The following is a 22,400-nucleotide window of genomic DNA, read 5'->3' as shown; positions in this document are numbered from 1 at the left end:
GTAAAGTCAGAGACGATAGCTCATCTGCTGCTGCACAGTTTGTGTTGGTCATCCTCTAGTCCTTCATCAGTGGTCACAGGACGCTGCCCACAGGACGCTGTTGGCTGGATTTTTTTGGTTGGTGGACTATTCTCAGTCCAGCAGTGACACTGAGGTGTTTGAAAACTCCAGCAGCACTGCTGTGTCTGATCCACTCAGACCAGCACAACACACACTAACACACCACCACCACGTCAGTGTTACTGCAGTGCTGAGAATGATCCACCACCCAAATAGTACCTGCTCTGTGAGGGTCCATGGGGGTCCTGACCACTGAAGAACAGGGTAAAAGGGGGCTGAGTATCAGAGAAACAGATGGACTACAGTCTGTAACTGTAGAACTACAAAGTGCACCTATATAGTAAGTGGAGCTGATAAAATGGACAATGAGTGTAGAAACAAGGAGGTGGTCATAATGTTATGCCTGATTGGTGTATAATGTATATTTTCCAATATCCAGATTCAAACGGACACATAATGCTGGAGCTTTGTCGTCTTTGTTGTGATTATAGCTTCTCTGCTGTAACTGGGTTTGTAAATGTGCATCATGCAGATTATTCATGTTTGTCCTCTACATTGATGCAGAAACTCAGATCTTCATTCAGTAGAACTGCTTACAAAACCATCAGATAAACTTTCGCTGTCTTAAGTGGAGTTTCATCTTTAAACTACAGCAAAATGAAATCAAATCCAAATGTACAGCTCTACCCTCGTCTTCCAGGTTGATACTGTTTCATACACTACACCTCTAATCCAGGGGTACTCAAACTGTTAATGCTGGGGAGGCCAAAGTGCAATGTTTGAGGTGAGTCAAGGGCCAAAAATACAGAACAGTTTACAAATAAAGAAGATAGGTAGTCTGTAAAAATGTGTTCTATAATCTTACACTATGCTTTGTTACCAAAATACTAAAAAAATGAAATTTCATAAGAAGAATGAGGATTTAACAATTGAAATATAGCATAAATGTGATCGGGAGAGCGGCTGGGGAAAGCGTAATTCATCAAACATCCTCACGCACCGACTTTAGCCCACATGCCACACTTTGGGCAGCGCTGATCCAATCTATTCCCTCTTTTATGTGGTCTATGAACGTATTGGTTTGTTTCTGCTCTATTTTTCAGTTCTTCACTGCTTCTGAAACAGCAGAGAGGTGGAGAAAACGTAACTGTACATGTTAGGAGTGCAGAATGTTAGAAACACACATTTAAAAAGAACCAAAGGAGTCTATGAAACCAACATCCCACACCAAAACTAGCCAAACAAAGAGTTAAATCAGAATCCACACCCTAAAAGGCAAACATCACGCTGATATGAGGCGGCGCACTGCTAAAAAAACAGTGTAGACCAGCAAAACCAGCATATGTTGTGTTCTGGATGCTGGTATGCCGGTCAACCAGCCTGACCATGCTGGGGTGACCAGCTAAACCAGCATCAGACCAGCATAAAAAAGCACAGACCAGCATGAAAAGCTTTTTTCAGCAGGGTATTTAGTCCTTAACTGCACATTTTAGCATTTTAAGTAAAAGAGGGTCAAAAGGGTACAAAGTTCTTTACCTCAAGCACTGAACACCTGAGTGATGAAAAACACAGAGAAGCTTATGTATGAGGACTGATGAGGAAGGTTGACACAAACTTGATTGATTATAAATATAAAAAAAATAGAAAAAAGTGAATTATGAAAGTAAGTTAGCCTTATCATTTTCTGAAACGTCTAATAGCGAGTTAACAGAATATGTTCACTTATTTTTTTAATTTCAGTGAACTCAGAATATTAAAGTAGCCCAGTTACTTGTGTTTTTAGGGTAACTGTTCACACTTAATGAGGGAAACTGAAAACTGTGCAATGATGCGGAAGAAATAAAAAGGCCAGAATTGAAAAACACCAGCGAAGTCATAACAACTTCATGGTTGTTTATCAGTTGTTTCATGCTAACTAGCCACTGGTGGTCCATCACTGCTGGATAATCACTGAAGAGCACTCTGTAGGTGACCGAGTAGAAGCTTCTACTGAAAAACCTCTGAAATCGTGCTGCATTCTGTAGTTGCCATAATAATATGAAGCAAATAAAATGTGCATAATGCACATTTTAAGAAATAAATCTGTAAATATGTTGAATACATAAATGTATTTATTTATTTACCCTATTATCAACAGCATCATCATTGATAATATTATTCTATTGTATTTTTTCATTTATTACCTTTAATTTAAAAGTGAATCACTCTATGTTTCATGATTTTGCATCTGTAAAATGTGGGACGATTGTACATTTTCTGAAGTGACATTTTATGTTATGAGATGGTGGGAAGTTTGGGGAAGGGGTGAGATGTTCAGATGAGATTTTACTTGAATGTACATACTTTAATAAATATAAGTTTAAAAAAAAGAAATAATGCTATATATATATATATATATATATATATATATATATATATATATATATATATATATATATATGTTAAAAGTATGCTAATGCAGCTGTGCACTGAAAGGATGCTGTATGAAAGTGACTCCACTGTTAAACTTCACCACTGTTATATACCAACACCAGCTACTCAGACATACAGTATATATCAGATTTACAGCTCACATGTAGCATTAGTCACATTTCAACTCCGTAACAGCCTCGTAATGCAGAGGATCCAATGAAAAATGTGTGTATGGAAAAATGGACAGGCTTTGGAACATTTCACTTCACCACAGGACGCGATATCAGCGATTTAAAAAACACGCCATTCATTTTCCCCATAGAGAAAAAAGCTTAGACCCAGAATTCTTAACATGAGCCGACTCAGACTCTCACACACAATGTATTTCACATAAACAAGATATCAGATCATAACTGCATTTTCACAGAGAATCAATACCCACAACACTCGCTTCTGTCCTGTTAAAGGATCATTAGATCATATTTATAATGAAGATACTGGAACACAAATTAATCTCTAAAGGTATCAGACAGTGAAGAGCATCAGACAGGATTCTGGATATTTTCAGATGGATTTGATAAACATGATGTGTAATGTTTCCCCATACATTTTAAAATGAATGCATTTTAAAATATATTTGGTTAATATGGCAAAATATTCTGAAATACATTTAAGTGTTTGGAATGTATTTCAAACATATATAAATACATATGATTTTTTCCACATGAGCAGGATTGGGTGCCATCTGCTTGCTTTGATCATGGTGTTTTGCTGATTTGTATGCTTTGTTAGATCATTACATATGATCAGAACAATGAATTAAAACTCTTGCTTTGGCATTACGGGTTAAAAGGAAGTGAACAACTCCAACCTTCACACCAAAACTGCCCATGGAGTTAGGCCTAAATCAGGTTCCACACCCTCTAAAACAACCACAGGGCTGATAAGAGCTTCCCAGTCTGGGTCCTGCCCAGTTTAATGTCCCCACTCTAACACTGAGACAGTACAACACCAACACCACACAACACCAACCTTCACATCAAAACTCACCAACCAAGGAATTAAATTAGACATTTCAGACACTCTGAAAAGCCCAAAGTCACTCCCAGTGTCTGAAACGTGGCCAGAATTTGTGCCATTCAAACTGTCTAAACCAGGGGCCATATTAAAAAATCCCAACAAATCTGAGGGCCAGAGAACGACTATGTTTTATTTCATTTTTATTAACATTTTGCTTTAAACCGAACTGACCATTGTTTATTCAAAACATGCAAAAACCTCAACAGGAAATGTAGCCACTTGTAGTATATTGAAATATTACATGAATACTTGAAATATTCCAAATTTAAATGTCCCCAGAAGATCTATTTGCTGGAACTAGACCCCTGACATCCTTTCATTGCTGTAAGTTCATTAAGACTTAGGCCCCGTCCCATTTCACCCCTCTCCCCTACCACTGAGCCCTTAGCCCTCTGTTTTGCGTGTTCTTGTCTAGGGGTAGGGTGTCCCAGTTCTTGTTGAGATAGAGGGGTAGGGTGAAGTGTTAGAGCTACATGACCCTCCAAACAGAGGTTTTTCAGAGACTCCAAACAGAGTGATTTACGATAACCACTGTTTTATCTTAGTTTAATGTTTCAGTGTATTTTGGTCGTTTTCTTCATAACAAGCATAAAAAATCGCTAAATAATGCTAATGTCTCGGTAACTAACTAGCTAATTTTCCCGTTCCACCTTAAATAGTCCAGCAGTTCTGACGCCTGAAGCGCCAGAATGTAACTGCTACTCCATTTAAGGTGGAACAGGAAAATTCAAACAAGAATCTGGTGAATATCTGACTTCAGCTTCATATCACTGAAGAATTAAGGGTGGGTAATAATAAATAACTGCCCCCCTCTTTGAAGGCATATGATGCCCTAAATGTAACTAAAGCCCAGCAGTGAGGAGCTGAACTTTACCCTCCTCTGCTGTCACTGCAGACTGGCAGGGTCGCCTACAGAGCAGCGCTGGTAGCTGTTAATGAAGTGATGCTCTTTTTATTTGAGGGTCCCATTTCAGAGGAAGATTTCAACCACTACCCTGGAACTCAGTTCAAATGGGTTAGGGTGACACTCGAAAACAAAGGGGTAGGGGTAAAAGAAGAAATGGGACTGGGTCTCAGTTTCTGAGCTGCTAAGCTGATGTTCAGTGTGTTGGTTGAACTGCAGCTGATATGCAGTTAGTGTGTTTGGTGATGTGACTGGTGTGGAACTGGGTAGAACTGTGTAGAGTTGAGGTGTAACCGCTGTCCCATAGACTGATTTTGGGGTAGGAGAGTCAGCGCACATAACATTGCAGTGCATGCTGGGGACTGTTGTGCAGCACATTGTGAAATGAACTAATATTAACAGAAAATTAAAATACTTTACCAGATAGGATTGTGTGGCGTCTACCAATACAATCACAACACTACCAAAATTTTGCCAAACGTTTCAGTGGTGACTGTTTCGGTAGTGACAATTTTAGCTCATTTTGAGCAGAACTCAAAAACTCTGCCAGTACATGACTCGCAAACACAGCTTTGAACAGCCATTCACACATAAATCATCATATTTTCATTAAACCACAAAAAAGTTTATTTAACTGTTTCTGTAGTGATAATTCTTAATGTTACACACTGAATTTCTGACCTGAAAATGTGGGGCAGCATTATTTTCACAAAAATGACATTTTTCAACTTCACTTTACAAAAATCAAAATGATCTTTTAAAAGCAAAATTTAAAAAAAAATAAACAAAACAAACAAAACAAAAACTTGTGACTATTATTTTTATAAGTGTAAATTTAGGGGTTATGTTTTGGGACAGACTCCTCCCAATACGAAGTACCCTATAAATGATGATTTCGTGTATATTTTGTTGAAGGTGATTTTGTTCCTGTTTCCTGTAAAAAACTGTTTGTTTAATTTTTTATTGTAATTCTTCAGTTTAGTTATATTAGTTCTAATCAGAGTGTGTAAAAAGTCTTACCTTTCTGCTTGTTGAAGTTTTTCAGGACAGGCGGTAGCTCTGCCTGTTTAGCGCCGACTGCTTTCGTCTCTCCACTGCTCGCGCTCTTACTCCCCCCATCCTCCAGGGGGCGCTGCTCTGGAGAAGCTGCAGATGTACCCGTAGCTGCAGGACGGGGTTTATCTTCATGTTGCTGCGGCTGAGGCGTGGGCCTTCTCGACCGGCTTCTCCACACTGTCCTTCTCCTTCTCGCTTTCTTTCTCCTTCAGTTTCAGGTTGCTTGGCGCTGACTCAGCAGGGCGGGGGGCTGAGATTGGGTTGGAGGAGATGTTCGGCGCTGGAGGTGAGCTCGGTTTTGGGGGGCAGTAACCCTGCTCCCTTTTGGGGCTCTCTTCAGAAGCCGATTCGATTAGCAGGTCACTGTCAAGCTCTGCCTCCCTCTCTTCGCGCAGGAGACTGTAGAGGGGAGGGTTGCCAGATTGACCGAAAGCACCCTTGGCAGTGCTGGACAGCCCGAATGGGTTGCTAGCATTCACCTTGTTGGCTTGAGGCATCTCAAAAGGATTGTTAGCTTTATTCGCATCGCTGGGCTGCCCGAATGGGTTGCCAGATTGGCCAAATCCCCCCTTTGCGCTCTGGATCTTGTCGAGCCTTGGTGAATCGGGCTCTTCGGCCACTTGCTCGATTTCGGAGTCTCCGGATTCTGCCCCGCTGCCATCACGATCGTGTCCACCATATACAGGCATGTCCCACGGGCTGGAGGGCTTGGCAGGACCTTTTGAGTCCTGGTAGGGGGCGCTAGTGTTCCGAACTGAGCTTGCAGGCTTTATTCCTGCAGGTTGGAATAAAATGTCCGAGGGAGACTCTCGTCCTGCAAGAGACAACAGCACAGAGATTTAAATTAAAATCAGTTAAGTGCACTTAGGCTCTAAAAAAATACAAAAGTGTATGACATAGATAAAAACAACATTTGCAGCCACCTTAAAGCTTGAATTTTGTCAATGCTTTAGTCCATGTTTATAGATATTAGTGTGTCATACAGTGTCAGGAACCACATAATCAAGTCTATTAGAGATACTTAAAAACACAGCACAGTCAATGATTTAGGCAGCCAGTTTGTACAGTCATAATTAATGCCTATTAGGCATTATTTTGTTTTAAATGTACTTTTATATCATTGAATACTCTAATAAACTGACAATGGAAACATTAAGATATCAGAGCTACACTATGCAAGATTTGGGCATTTGGAGACCTCTCTGGTGGAAATGTGTAACTGCACGCAATATGCAGTGTAGTCTGTGCTTCGGCCCCCTTCACTTAGGGGATGAATCTGATGATTCAAAGAGAATTCAAAGTCAAAACTTGGTGATGGAGTGTCTTCCGAGGATGTGAGTGAATGATCTACTATTGTCATCATTGTCATCATATTTTATTCTGCTCACTCAGTAATGACACTTCTTTCAGTTTTACAAAAACAATCTTACATAGTGCAGCTTTAATGTAAGGCACATTTTAAGCCCCTGCTTATCTGCTGTACCAAATATTGTATTTAACTGAGACACCACTGTATTGCATTGAATAGAATAATGAGTGAATTCTTACACCCCATTAGCCTCTTAGCTCTAGCGCTAAAACTAAAGAAACTTCTGACGTCAAACATCTCGTCTGATTGACTACATTTGAGGAAAATTGTGTAAACTTACTTTTTCACCAAGAAAACCACTTTAAATCTCTCTTAGACTGAACAGAGAAAGGTGAGTTAGGGGGTGTGGCTTACCCGTAGGGGAGTGGTTAGGGGAATGATTGGCAGAGGAAGCAGCACTGTCGTCTTCCGGCTCCGACAGCGTTACCGTGGGAAGGCCTTGCTGGCCGAAACTGAGCACGCTGTCCCTCTCTGTGGCGCCCCCTTGTGGAGACACCCTCTGCGGCTGGGTTGCCGGGTTACGGGAGTCGGTCGTCACAGTGATCTTCACGGGGCTGGCGGTCTGCGGGGTTCCCATCATGCGGTAAGAGCGGTACTCTGCCGTTTCTTCGTCCGATGGATCCTCCACGTACGGAAAGGCATGCTGACCTCCGGCTGACCCCAAGTCTTCTTTACCCTCCAGACCCCCAGACAGGGGGGCATTTTTCTCCAGATAGCGTCCGAGGTCGAAGGGGTCAGGCTCAGGCTCCTTCTCTTGCTTCTTCGGCTTGAAATCCTGAAGGCCGTCCAAATCGTCCTCGTCGTCGTCATCGTAGCCCCTCGTCGGCTGCTGCTTTGACTTGCTGGCTCCGAGGTTGCCCAGGTTGCCAAGGTCACAGAGGTCGTCGCTCATGTCCATGTAGTTGTATGGGTCGGTCCTGTGCGTCTGAAGGTCACAGGGGTCACCGGGGGTCATGCCGATGCCAGAGTCGGTGCCGGCTGGAGCGGGAGGAGAACGGTTTCCCTCAGAGGAGAAAAGAGGAGCACCTCCACCAAACGGGTTGGAAGAGGAGGAGGAGTGAGTGGAGAGGAGGGAGGTGTAGAGATCGTCCTGCCTGGGGGAAGACTTCTGGAAGAGGTCAGACATGGAATCACCTGCAGAGAGAGAGAGAGAGAGAGAGAGAGAGACATAGGACAATTTTGTACAAAGGCTGTACGATATGGGCAAAATACTAGTATATTGGGTCATTGATATGATGTGTCTTTTTTGTGTCCAAGTCCATTATTTTCCCAAAAAATAATTTAATAAACACATGACTGATATCAAATTATTCAACAATACCTCTTGTATGTGAAACTGTTTTCATGGAATCCAAATCCAAATTCATTTTAGGAAAAAAGAAAGAGGGTCCAGGTATTGCATCATAAAAAAGACCCAAAGTGACCTTCATGCTGCAATGTCAAGGTCAGTAGCCCTTTCACAGATTGTGTAAAAAATCACGTTTGAGTCGTGGTTAGAATGGTTCAGCTTACCATATCAGATGGTCTGACCTCAGGAGAACCAAGAAAATGTGGAATTATTATAATAATGTTTATTTATTTGATCAAAATGTAAGTACAAACTCAAGTTCAAGGACACAGATTTCTATGGGTGTCTAAGTACGTGCCTGTTTAACTTGAAATTAGTCTGAAAAGTCAGGTGGCTCAACCAGTAATTCAAATGATCAAAAGCTTTGATAACACTCACTGAGTTTAAGATATACAATGCACACAGCACACAGCCAATACATATGCAGATGTAAAAATACATGTCCTTTTTAATAAGATTTGTCATTTTGAAAACTTTATTTGTTATTGACCCTATTGCGATTGCAGTATGTCTTGCACCAAATAAAAACACATTTGTATTCCTTCTTTGTGTGAAATGGTTCATTGTAGAGACTCAGATGTCTTTAGTGGTGGTGATAGGAACCAGGGGTCGCCATGACTACAACACAAATATAGACATTTTATTTACTATCCAGAACCACCAGTGAACCTGAAATAAATCTGAAATAATGAAATAATGTTTTCTTCGGGGACTATTTTTGCCTCACAACGCCCTGCATGTATCCCTCCACCATGAATGAATTTCATGACAAGTTCTCTGAAAACTACCATAAAACAGTGTCTCAGATATCAAGCGGTGAATTCATAACCATTTCATGTAGGAACTTTCTGTGAGGGAGCTTTTAGAGGTGGACGTCTGGTTCCTATCACCACCACTGTCTAGAACGGAGCGTTTCACACCAAACCATTCTGAGCGACTCTGTTTACATCTTAACCATTTAATTATGCAGAAATTTTAAAATATTGGTGAGGTTCTCTTTTAAAGACAAAAATAATGACTTTAATCTTTCTCAGGCCACTTTGGTTGTTTTTTAAAGGTGCTTCAGATCACAGATCTGTTACTCAAGAGGTGAAAGTAGTGCTATAGAGAGAATCTACAGGATATTCGGTTCTCTTCAATGTGTGACGTACATCAGAGTATGATACAGCTGGAAACATCTGTCTGTGTGTGAGAGTTGGGGGGGTGGGCAGTGTAAAAGCCTATAATCCCCTCAGCAGAAGGCGAGAAGGATGAGAAGTGAAGGCTTTTATCAGTCGTAGATTTATACTCCAATAAAAAATACATTGCATTTCAAATTACATTAGAGTGAAAAGTCAAACTTACTTTATACTCAGCGCAGTGACAGAGCAGAGAGCCCCTCATTACACACAGACACACTCTCTCACTGACCTACGGTTAGAGGACTGCAGACTATAAATAACCTGAACATCAGTCATGATTAGACTGAAAAATATTTAAATTATTACAGTTTAATTAACGTCTCTGATTTTTAAAGTCAGTATAAAGGTCTTCAAATGTTAAATAGTCTGCCTATCCGAGTCAAATTAGCCCTATCTGACTATTTCAATGTCCCGCAATGCTTTGTGTGACCAGACAATGTTAGAGAGGAGAACCTCCCACTCAAAAAGATATTTAGGTTTGGTCAGACCGACACATTGATTTATGGTAGTTTTAAGAGATTTTGTCCTTAAATTCATTCATGGTGGAGGGATACATGCATGGCGCTATGAGGCAAAATTAGTCCCCAAAGAAAAGAAGATGTATTTCAGGTTCACTGGTGGTTTTAAATAGTGAATAAAATGTCTATATTTGTGTTGTAGTCATGGCGACCCCTGGTTCCTATCACAACCACTGTAAAGACATCTGAACCATTTCACACCAAACCACTCTGAATCACTGTTTACATCTCACACACTGAGTTACGGAGACATTTTAAAAAATGGTGGAGTTCTCCTTGAAAGGGACATAAAACAATAACTTAACAAATAAGCAAACATTCGTTGACTTTCCTAAAAACAACAATCAACAACATTTATATTCCGGACTAAATATTCAGCCTTAATGTCTAAACACAGTGGTCATAAGTGTGAGACGTCGGTGCATCTGGAACAGAATTTCCATAAACTGAAATAAAAACAAACATTCTGTGATGTTTTTCTACTTGTTTAGCCACATTAGCCTCATGGCTTTAGTACAAAACAGAACGGTTTATTTATTCTTCTATTAGAAAACAAATTTAGAATTAATTAGAATTCAATTTTAGCTTGTAAATCAGAGCATAAAATAAAATAGAATACAATAAAACGTACAGCTGCGTTCAAACTGCTATACTTCACAGCAGAACTATTCCTTTGACTTGTACACACTTAAAAAAGATGGTTCTTCAAGGGTTCTGTAGTAAAGTAAATAGTTCTATTTAGAGCCATGAGTTCTATATAAAACCATTTGCATGCTTAAATAATTCTTTGCATGGTGAAATAGTTCTTCAAAATTGATAGAGAAAGTGTTGTATATGGTTCTATATGGAACCTTTTTGAAAATGGTTCTATATAGCGCCAAAAAGGGTTCTGCTTTTGTTGCAATGTCAAGCTTGTATCAATAGAAGAACCCTTTTTGATGCTGTACAGAGCCATACACAACACATTCTCCATGAATCTGAAGAACCGTTTCACCCTGCAGAGAACCATTTAAGCATGACATGGCTCTATATAGAATTTATGGCTCTAAATAGACTCGTTCCTTTACTATAGAACCCTTAAAAAAGCATCTTTGTAAGTGTGTAGCGGGTTTGTCAGTGTGAGTGGAGAGTGTCTCTGCTGGATGTGGACAGTAGGTCAGCAGTAAGAGGATTAGGTTTGACTTATTGCTGTGTAGCAGAGACGAGATATTGATCTTTACATCAGCGTCGTCCAGCTCAGCGTCCAGCTTTCACACCGTCCGTCCTGCATGTTCACCTTTGATAAATGCGTTTAGGGCTCTCTTTAAAGCGAAGGTCCAGCTAAAAATGGTACAAAATTTCTGCAGTTTTCACCCTTTAACCCTTTAAATGTCCAGGGCCCAAGTTTTATTACACACTTCTATAACCTAAGAATGCATATTTAAAAGGCTTAGTTCTTTGAGTTCTTTAACAAAGAAAACAGTGAACACTCAGAGAACCCTTTGCGTGATTAAATGGGTCTCTGCATGAAATGGTTCTTCAGATTGATGGAGAATGTGCTGTAGATGGTTTTTGAAAAGGGTTCTATATAGCACCACAATGAGTTCTACTATCGTTACAATATTAAGCTTGTAACAAAAGAACAACCCTTTTGGTGCCTTATAGAACCATGAACAACACATTCTCCATCAATCTAAAGAACCATTTCACCATGCAGAGACCCATTTAAACACTCAAAGGGTTCTTTGAGTGTTCATAGTTCTGTATAGAACCATTTTCTGTACTAAAGGTTCCTTTGAAGAACCATCTTTTTTAAGAGTGTAGCTCAAGCAGTTTGCATTAAAGTCCCTGTAGTTACTGAATACTAAGTGTTAGTATCTAATAAGCCTGGGATTTTAAGGGGTTAATCCAACTGTAGTTGATCAGCCAAACTGTCTGACTTTAGCTTCTGTAGTTTTACACAGGAGCTGCGAGGCTAATTTAGCTAACAAGTGAAAGAAGCTGATAGTTTCTAGATTAGCATGGTGCTAACTTCGGGTGACCAGACTTCCCCTTTCTCTGGGGACAGTTCCTGTTTTTTGGTGGCCTATCCCTGGCTGGAGCTGTCCCCGGAAGTGTCCCTGTTTTTAACTGTGAATAAAAAACATGCGGCTCTTTTACTGCCCTGTTGTGGCTCCACAGCTGAATCAGATTAGTAGGTAAAAATAAAATAATCCTCCTTTACAGTAAAATAAAGCTCTGCTGATCGTTCAACACAGTTTAACAATAAATGGTCTTAAACTCTGGAGTTAATGTAGAACTGCTAATTCACCCTTTAACCCTGAAGATCAGCGCAGACTGCTGGTCACCATAGCAATGCAGACAACAGTCTCGCCTAGCTGGTAGCTAACGAAACGGCAAAGAGAGAGATTTAAGATGAACATCGATAATTTAGAGACGAATTGACTTATTTGTGTTTATAATCACTCCAGCTGGTTTCCTGATACGTTTAATCTGCAATGAGAAACTGAAAAACTAAAAAGTCACAAAGCTGAAGTCAGTTTCTCGTTCAAATTTTCCCGTTCCACCTTAAATGGTGCAGCGGTTACATTCTGGCACCTCAGGCACCATTTAAGGTGGAACAGAAAAAGCTAGAGAATAAGAAGCGACTTCGGCCTCGTAAAAAATCAAACATTGAGAGACATTTTACAAGAAACTGTTCAACCTTTGCAGAAAAGTTTCCTGCCAGAGATGCGAAAAAAGCAGCTATAGCTGAGCTAAAGCTTAAAGCAGAGCAAAGTAAGTCTGCGTATGGTTATATTATATTTTAGTCTATACTAGGACATTAACTAGCACGTATTAAGACATATTTTCAGCCAAGATGGTAAAATGTTAACTTACTTCAATAAAATGGCCATAAAATGTTGTGGCTCCCAAGCTGGTTTGATTTTTGTTGAAAGAACAAACGTTTGGGTTCCACCCCCTGGTTTAGGCACAGTCTACTTGAATGTAGCTACCATGTACTTTGACCATTTTCTTTATTTAGTGTTGCACAGTTTAGCAGCTTCACTCTCCATGGTAGCTACTGCATGATTTTCTGACACAGTTTACAAAGTTACTGAGCACCCAGTTTGATCAGTCGGCCTTCACCAGAGTTTACAACCCCATTTCCAAAAAAGTTGGGACGCTGTGCAGAATGTCAATAAAAACAGAATGCAATGATATGCAAATCATGTAAACCATATTTTTTAAAATAAAATGCTAGAAAGACAACAAATCAAATGTTGAAACTGATACATTTTATTGTTTTTTTTAAATATGTGCCCATTTTGACTTTGATGCCAACAACACTTTCTAAAAAAGTTGGGACGGGGGCCTGTTGACCACTGTGTTTCATCACCTCTTCTTTTAACAACTCTCTAAACGTTTGGGAACTGAGGAGACACTGCTGCAGTTCTGAAAGTGAAATGTTTTCCTGTTCTTGTTTGATACATGATTTCAGCTGCTCAACAGTTCAGGGGCTCATTTGTCATATTTTATATTTCATAATGTGCCAAATGTTATCAGTAGTGACAGATCTGGACTGCAGACAGGTCAGTTTAGCACCCGGTCTCTTTTAATACGGAACAATGCTGCTGTAATACATGCAGAATGTGGTTTGATATTGTCTTGCTGAAATAATCAAGGCCTTCCCTGAAAAAGACGTCGTCTGGATGGCAGCATATGTTGCCAAAGCATGTATATGTCATTCAGCATTAATGGTGCCTTCACAGATGAGCACGTCACCCATACCATGTGCACTAATGCCCCCCTATACCATCATGAATACTGGCTTTTGAACTGTGCACTGATAACAAGCTGAGTGGTCTTTAGTCCGGAGGTCACAGTATCCATGATTTCCAAAAAGAAATTCAAATGTTGATTCATTGGACCACACTTCCACTTCCGCTTCCCCTCAGTCCATTTTAAATGAGCTCAGGCCCAGAGAAGGTGGCAGTATTTCTGGATCCTGTTTATATTTGGTTTCTTCTTTGTGTTTTAGAGTTTTAACTTGCATTTGTGGATGCAGTGATGAACTGTTTTCACAGACAGTGGTTTTCAGAAGTGTTTCTGAGCCCATGCAGTGATTTCCACCACAGAATCATGTCTGTTTTTAATGCCTAACGGTCCAAAGATCATGACCAGCAAATACTGGTTTTTGGTCTTGTCCCTTACATACAGAGATTTCTCCAGGTTCTCTGAATCTTTTAATGATATTATGTACCGTAAATGATGAAAAGCAAAAGTTCTTTGCTATTTTATGTTGGGAAACGTTATTCTTGAATTGTTGCACTATTTGATGGTGCAGTCTTTCACAGAATGGAGAACCCCTCCTCATCTTTACTTCTGAAAGACTCCGCCTCTCCGAGATGCTCTTTATACCCAATCATGTTACTGACCTGTTGTCAATCAACCACCAGGTGGTTTTTTAAGCATTACACAACTTTACCAGCCTTTTGTTGCACCTGTCCCAACTTTTTTGGAACGTGTTGTTGACATCAAATTCAAAATGGGCAAATATTTTTCAAAAAACAATAAAATTTCTCAGTTTCAACGTTTGATATGATGTCTTTAAAGCAATGTCAATGAAATATAGGGTTTAAATGATTTGCACATCATTGCATTTTGTTTTTTTCACAGCGTCCCAACTTTTTTGGAAGTGGGGTTGTATTACGGTACAGCAGTTACTGTCGTCAACATACATGAAGCTGGAACTGTCCCCCTTTTTATTTTATAGAAAAAAACATTAAATATTTCAAAGACTATTTATTTTGACTGCCAAACTGGATGTCTCCAGAAATCTGGTCACCTTATGCTAACTGCATGCCTAAATCATGACACTATATGACTCACTGATATCTGTAAACAGGGACAGAAGTCAGGCTTCAAGGTGGCTAAAACTGGTTTAGCCTTGGTTTTGTCCATGTCAGTGTCTGTTTGCCTGTTTCTAAGCTGTGAGCTAAGCTACACCTCCAGTGTAACACTAAATAAGCAAACAGTCGACTACATTTGGGTGTAAACTCCTGCTTTGCGTTGTGCGATTACTACAATTGACACCTAATTTAAAACTGTGAAACAAGTTCATAGAAATCATAATTTATTGGACATAATAACATCATTACACATATCTAATCAGTATTTTAAGGGGTGCTAGGTGGTTGCCTGCTTTTGGCCAGTGTAAAGTCCACCAGTGTTGCTAATGCTGTGTGTAATGTGCTGTGTTTTCACTCACACTCTGAGAGACAGTGAGGGGTTTTCAAGGAGGATATAAATAGACCCCCTTCTGTTTGTGAGAACAGAGAGGAGGAATAGAGAGGGGGGGCAGATACTACTCGAAATAAACGGCCAAGGGAGAGAGAGGGGGGGAAGGGGGGGACGGGCAGAAAGGGAGACTGTTTGAATATGTGCATTTGTGTGCCAGTTTAAAAGCAAAGAATGTGTGTGTGTGTGTGTGTGTGTGTGTATGTGTGTGTGTGTGTGTGTGTATGTGTGTATGTGTGTGTGTGTGTGTGTGTATGTGTGTATGCATGAGAGAGTGAAAGGAATTAAAGGGGAGGACAGGGAGTTGAGGCTCCGGGTCATGAATATTTAAGTTTGAGAGAAAGAAAGAGAGAGAGAGAGAGAGAGAGAGAGAGAGAGAGAGAGAGACAAAGAGAGAGAGAGAGAGAGAGAGAGAGAGAGAGAGAGAGAGAGAGAGAGAGAGAGAGAGAAAGAGAGAGGAGAGGGAGAGAGAGAGAGAGAGAGAGAAAGGGAGAGAGAGAGAGAGAGAGAGAGAGGAGAGAGAGAGAGACAGAGAGAGAAAGGGAGAGGAGAGAGAAAGAGAGACACAAAGAGAGAGGAGAGAGAGAGAGAGATAGAGAGAGAGAGACAAAGAGAGAGGAGGGAAAGAGAGAGAGAGAGAGAGATAGAGAGAGAGAGACAAAGAGAGAGGAGAGAGAGAGGGAGAGAAAGGGAGAGGAGAGAGAGAGAGAGATAGAGAGACAAAGAGAGAGGAGAGAGAGAGAGAGGGAGAGAAAGGGAGAGGAGAGAGAGGAGGAGAGGCTGCATATGTGATGCCTGTCTGTTCTCCAAAGCTATAAATAGCTGTTTGAGTGGTGATGGTCACTTCCTATAGATACGGCCTTCTCCTCCTGACCATACGCGGAGAGAGCCGGTTGCTCACACTGCTGTTGTAATCTGGCTGGCAGAAATAGTTCTAACATGGTTCTAACACTAATTAACAACTACGCATCTGATGGAGAACAGCGCCCGTTTCCATGGTTACGCCTCACCCATTTCCATGATGACACTACACTCATTTCCATGGTTACGCTATGCCCGTTTGTATGACTACACTACATCTGTTTCCAATGTTACACTACACCTAATACCATGGCAACAATAAACCCATTTCCATGGTTACACTAACTCATTTTCATGGCTACGCGACACCCATTTCCAGGGTTACAAAAACCCATTTCCATGGTTACCCTACACCTGTTTCAATGGTTACCCTACAGCCATGTCCACAGTTACACTACACTTATTTCCATGACTAAACTACACCCATTTCCATGGTTACACTATACCCTTTCCATAGTTACACTACACCCATTTCAATGGTTACACTACACCCATTTCCATAGTTACACTACACCCATATCCATGGTCACCCTACACTCGTTTCCATGGTTATACTACATCCATTTTCAGTGTTTCCCAGAGGTCTGAAATAAACGTGGGGGGAAGGTAAACAAAAAGGTATTTAGTGTTTGGAATTTGTTCAAATGGGACAAAATTGCAAATTACAGTGAAGCTGAAGAGGCAAAGAAATGTGTTTGAAATATTCAAAACTATGGAGCAGAAAAAGAAGCTCAGTCGTTTGATGAAAAGATGATTCATCCTCTCAGCACTAACTTAAATAATGTTACGCTTTTCTACCTCTGCAACAGGTAAACAGTAAAACTGGGTGACATATTCGGATGGGATTAGTGTTCCTTTGGGAGGCGGTGATGCCAGTTTACCTCAGGACGTCTGTAATGTGTATCACTGATTCACGTGTGGGGATATAAATCACCGTGATGGGAGCGGCTACTCGATTTACACTCCAGAGAAGAGAAGAAAACCTCAAAACATTTAATTTAGTTATTATTTAGTTTCCTCTACGTTTTGAAAAACGGTTCTTCAGATTGAGGGAGAATCTTTTGTATATTGTTCTGTTCAGCACCAAAAAGGATCTTCTAAGCTGACATCATAACAGTAGCAGAACCCTTTTCTCCATCAATCTGAAGAACCATTTCACCATGCAAAGAACCCAAATGGTTCTTTGAGTGTTCATGGTTCTTTATAGAACCACTGTCTCTACTAAAGAACCCTTGAAGAACCATCTTTTTTAAGAGAGTAACCAGTTACTTTGCTGGGTTAAGTGAACACAGTGCGTCAATAGTATTGCCATTAGCTTGGGAATTCACAGCCAGCAGCCAACTTCACCGCATAAACTTGAACTTTTGTCATTTTTATATATTCTGAATTATAAACGTGAGAGAGGACAGTAACGTTACATATTTCCTGATTTTAGCCACATAACTTGAGTATTTCCAGCCAGCTGTAGTCCTGCTGTCTGACCACTGATGAAGGGCTACAGCAGGGTGTCAAACACAATCACTAAAAGGGTCAGCTGTGTTTTTTATTTATTTTTACTTAACGTTTTGCCACGACCTGAACGGACCATTGTTTATTCAAAATATGCCAAAACTGCAACAGCAAAATAGGCACTGAATACTTATTCAGAAGTAATTCTAAATAAAAAACTGTTTTAGATTTTTAAAAACGTCCTATTTACTTGAAATCGACACCAGGCATCTTTTATTTTTGTGTGGCCCATAGATTGTTGTTGGAGGAAGGGGGGCAGAATGCGCACTATGTTGCACTGCATGCTGGGGACTGTAGTGCATCTCAGGGTGAAACGGCATAATAATAATAGAAAATTAAAATAATTTTGCAGGCCGAATAGCACTGTGTCACGGGCCTGACTTGACCCACAGGCCTTGTGTTTGACACATGAGGATGCTTCTTGCTAGAGGATAGATATAAAATTTGCATCAGGAGACGAGTTATAGTCACTATAACTGTACACCAACAAGGTGGTCCCTGCTAAAAAAATAATAGAAACCATTAAAAGTTTCTGCTGGTTCCTGATGGTGTCCAATAGTGTCTAATGGTGTCTAATTCTGTGTTTTCTTGAAGGGTTGGTATCACAACGTAAAGGACTCTAATGGCTTAACAGGTGTTCTGGGACTAATTCCAGAGGCATCTGATGGTTTCCTAAGGGAATATAAAGGTGTCCTACAGAAAACCAGTGGTATTCAAATAATTCCCAATAAAAAAGCAAAACCATCAGGTTTCAATCCTAATGGTTAATACATCCACACAATGTATAGAGCATCAGTCCAGCCAGTTTTTTGATTAAGGTTATCAAATCCAGTTCATTAACCCCTTAAAATCTCAGGTTTATTACATACTAAGGCTTATTATTCAGTAACTACAGAGACTTCAATGCAAACTGGCTGAGCTATTCTTAGGTTATAGAAGTGTGTAATAAAACTTTGGGCCTGCTCGGTGGGCCCTGGCCATTTGAAGTGTTAAGCAAATTGTGATACTATACTGCTGACAACACAATACAACTGTTTTATAAGAAGAATAAAACATTGATTGTTATTATTAAAGCAAACGTTTGGTAAAAAAAAATAATAATTTAGTTTTACAACAGAAAAGGTACTGAACTGTCTCTGGGTCAGTTCCCCTCTTGTCACTGGGGTGGTTCCCTCAAGGGTCCATCTCAGTACCTTTCAGTCAGGGAACATAACTGAGCCATAATCCACTGAAATGATATGTTCTAAGCTGTACTGACTCCACACACCCCGTCTCGTCTCCAGGCTTTTATTTTACTGTTCTGTTTAAAACATTCGGTTATGAAAAGGTACAAATACGAACTTTTCACCTGGAAACACTTATTTAAGGTTCACAATCAGACCTTAAAATCCACTGTTGGAGCTTTGAGGGAACATTTACACTGTTTGTACCTTGATGAACGAAAAGCGTACCTGAACAGAACCGTTATTTCTACCAGTGTGCTACTTTTCTGATGCTCCTGTTTTTAGCTGTGCTAATGCACTTCAGTCCATGTTTATATGTAACAGTGAGTCACAGTGTCAGAAACCACATCATCAAGTCTATCAGAGATACTGAACACCTCCACATGCTTTGAGGTAGGCATGCAGTTAGCGCTGTTCTGATTGGTATTAGTATAGGCCTCCATTAATTGTGAGCTACATTAGCTTTGTAGCTCCAGGGCTAAAAGTAAAGAAGCAAACTTCAGACACCAAACATGTCTTGGCTGATGAGCTCCAGTCAGAAAAAGGGGGTGAACTGCATACATGAGATTTTTTATTTGAGCAGCATTAGTAATGCGCATATAACACAGTTAATGCTGCGTAAAGATCGGAAGATCAAACTCAAATGTGCGTTTGCTTGTTTGCTGTTTGCACTTTCACAGCAAAAGATGAACGCATGGCAGTGTAAGTGATGCATTAGCTGTCTAGATAACAGAGGAAATTGTGCAATAAGCTCAACAGTTTGGGGAGCATAGCTGTGCAGCACCAGGCTGATGCTAAACCCGAAGATATCTGAATTATTGAGGGGGTTTAAATAATGCACTCGAGGAGAGGCAGCGCTGAGACGGGACGGGGACAGGAGCAGCGGGCAGAGCGTGTAAACGTCGCCGACTCACACACACACACTCATCTGAAACAAAAGCAAGATAATGAACCTTTACATGCTGTTAGCTTAGAAAAGCGACAGAAATATTAACACTTTTATTGTGCCCTCTTGCAGGTTTTCCACTGTAGCCTCCATCCAGTTCCTCTGATAATGTATCTAAACAAAATCTTAGTCATAGTCAGTTTATGAGGTTTATAATATGTCCAAATATCATACTCAAAGTACATCTACTATCATCAGGGTGTAAACACACTGTAAATGTACTTAAGGATACCGTCCTGGCACTGCCACAGCCTGGTAGACTGGTGTCTGGCTGGCATCCTGGCACTGCCACAGCCTGGTATACTGGCATCTGGGCACTGCCACAGCCTGGTAGACTGGCATCCTGGCACTGCCACAGCCGGGTAGACTGGCATCCTGGCACTGCCACAGCCTAGTAGATTGGCATCTGGGCACCACCACAGCCTGGTATGCTGGCATCTTGGCACTAATGCCTGGTAGACTGGCATCTGGGCAGTGCCACTACCTGGACTGGTGTCTGTACACTGCAACTGCCTAGTAGACTGACGTCTGGGTACTGCCACTGCCTGGTAGACTGGCGTCTGGTCACTGCCACAGCCTGGTAGACTGGCATCCTGGCACTGCCACTGCCTAGTGGACTGGCATCCTGGCACTGCCACAGCCTGGTACACTGGTGTCTGGGCACTGCCATAGCCTGGTAGGCTGGCATTCTGGCACTACCACAGCCTGGTAGACTGGCATCTGGGCACTGCCACCATCTGCTAGGCTGACATCCAGGCCCATCATTCTAGGCAAAATGGTGTCACACCCAGGTGTGGGGCATCTGAACACTGCCACAACTGGTGCGTATGGGCATCGGGGAACCACTGGGACACTCAAGTAGAGTAGCACTGGGCACTGCCTCACCCAGTCTAAGGGCATCCAAATGGTTGTAAAGTGGCATAAGGCACTGGCACATCCAGATAGGATGGCATGGATGCTGCCACACAGGGTGTAGTAGTATCTGTGCACTGGCGCACTCAGCGAGAATGGCATCTGGGCACTACCACACCCAGGCAGAGTGGCATCTGAAAGGTACCACACCCAGTGTAGGGTCATCTGGGCACTGCCTATCCAGCAGTAGGGGCATCTAGACATACCGCATTCAGGAGAGAGGCATCTGGGATGGGTCTAGGCGTATACTGACATTGCCACCTGTAGGTTAAGGCTATGGAGACGATAACTCTGATAGCAAGGCATTTGGAAGCTGCCACAGCCGGGGCCAGGGGCATCTAGTCACTGCCACACCCAGGCACTCAAAAGTGCCACACACATCTAGGCACTGCCACACCCTGGTTGAAGAGGCATCCAGACACAGGGGGCGCTCTAAGCCTGGGCCCCAACAGAGATTTCAGAACGTGTTAGGAATCATTGTTTTTATTACGCGCCAGTTTGGTTTAAAATTCTTGCCATTTTTAGAGAAATTTCAAAGAAGGGTCAGTTCAGTCCGGACCACCACCAGCTCCCTCCATCACCACACAGCATCCCTGCTGGACAAGGACTCAAGGACCCAGATAGTACGAGGATAGAGGGCCACTGTGGGCCCGCTGACGGCAAAGCTTTCGGCCCACTGGCTTATTGCTCAGCGTTGTCTGGGCGGCCCACCAGAGTTTTAGACAGAGAGCCACTTTTCATCGCTCATTGTCCACTCACAGTCCAGTTTACTCGTTTCTCCTCATTCTTTCTTTCGTTATCCTTTCTAAATTAGTTTAGCAAATCATTTTAACCTGGCACAGTTTCAGCAACACCACTTTCAACCCAGTCATTTTAAATTAGACCCACTCATTCATTTTTTCTCCCAGCTGTTTGTGATATTTATCCTATTTTCCAAAATAAAAGTCCGTGTGGGTTTAAAATCTGTCCGAGGAGATTAGAAATTCAGGCCCTGCGTGCAGGGCAGTAATCTGGGTGGTCCGAGGGTGGACCAGCAGCCAGCGGACTTACGCTCGCTCTCCGGGGAAATGATGCGCTTACCTGTGGATGCAGTTTCCATGGCAACGCCGGTGCCTCTCCGCCCGTCCTCGGCGGAGTAGCTGTTCGCTACATCCTCCCAGTTTCTGGAGCCCAGAGGAGGCCCGGAGCTGCCCAGCCCGTCCAGCTCCTCCTCCTCCCCCAGCCACGAATCCGCCACAGCCCGCTGCCCGGCCATCCTCGCACGGCGCGCGCACGCTCACACACAGCTCCGCGTGAAAAATCAGCGACGGCGAGAGTGAAAAAGCAGAAGCGCGAGAGACGAGTCGGGATTTTGATGCTGTTGTTGCTGTTTGGTTGTTGTTGTTGTTGTTGTTTACGAAACGGAGCCGATGCTCGCGCGTTTGTGTGCTCGGTGCAGACAGAGTGTGAGCCGGATGGTTTGGTTTCAGAGCTCGCTGACGTCGCCTTGTGCGTGTGCGTGCGTGTGCGTGTGTGTGTGAGACAGAGAGCGAGAGAGAGAGCGAGAGAGAGAGAGAGAGAGAGCGAGAGAGAGAGAGAGAGAGAGGCTGGCACGGATTTAGGACAGAAAGTCACTCCGTTTAACTGTTTGTTGTGAGGAAAACAACTGTGTACACAGAACAATAAAGCAGTGTAGATTAACTGCATTAAAGCAAATACAAAATCACAGTTTCTGTCCATTTTTATTGCCAATTCGAATGAATGTGCTTTGTTATCCCTGCTG

The 22,400-nt window shown here is 41.8% G+C and overlaps 1 protein-coding gene across 1 annotated transcript in view; it reads right to left on the bottom strand.

Moving 5' to 3' along the window:
* The window catches only part of rtn1a (reticulon 1a), a 53,745-nt gene extending 31,617 nt beyond the window's left edge, over positions 1-22,128 (bottom strand). The window contains 4 exon segments of the mRNA XM_036575228.1: positions 5,477-5,666; positions 5,668-6,326; positions 7,236-8,015; positions 21,719-22,128. Of these exon segments, the coding sequence (XP_036431121.1) occupies positions 5,477-5,666; positions 5,668-6,326; positions 7,236-8,015; positions 21,719-21,893 (1,804 nt within the window). The 5' untranslated portion in view covers positions 21,894-22,128.
* Positions 22,129-22,400: the final 272 nt, after the last annotated feature.

This window comes from Colossoma macropomum, unplaced genomic scaffold (assembly GCF_904425465.1).
Source record: "Colossoma macropomum unplaced genomic scaffold, Colossoma_macropomum, whole genome shotgun sequence".
Taxonomy (NCBI): domain Eukaryota; kingdom Metazoa; phylum Chordata; class Actinopteri; order Characiformes; family Serrasalmidae; genus Colossoma; species Colossoma macropomum.
Note: the sequence above shows the minus strand (reverse complement) of the source record. Positions and strands in the feature narration are given on the sequence as shown.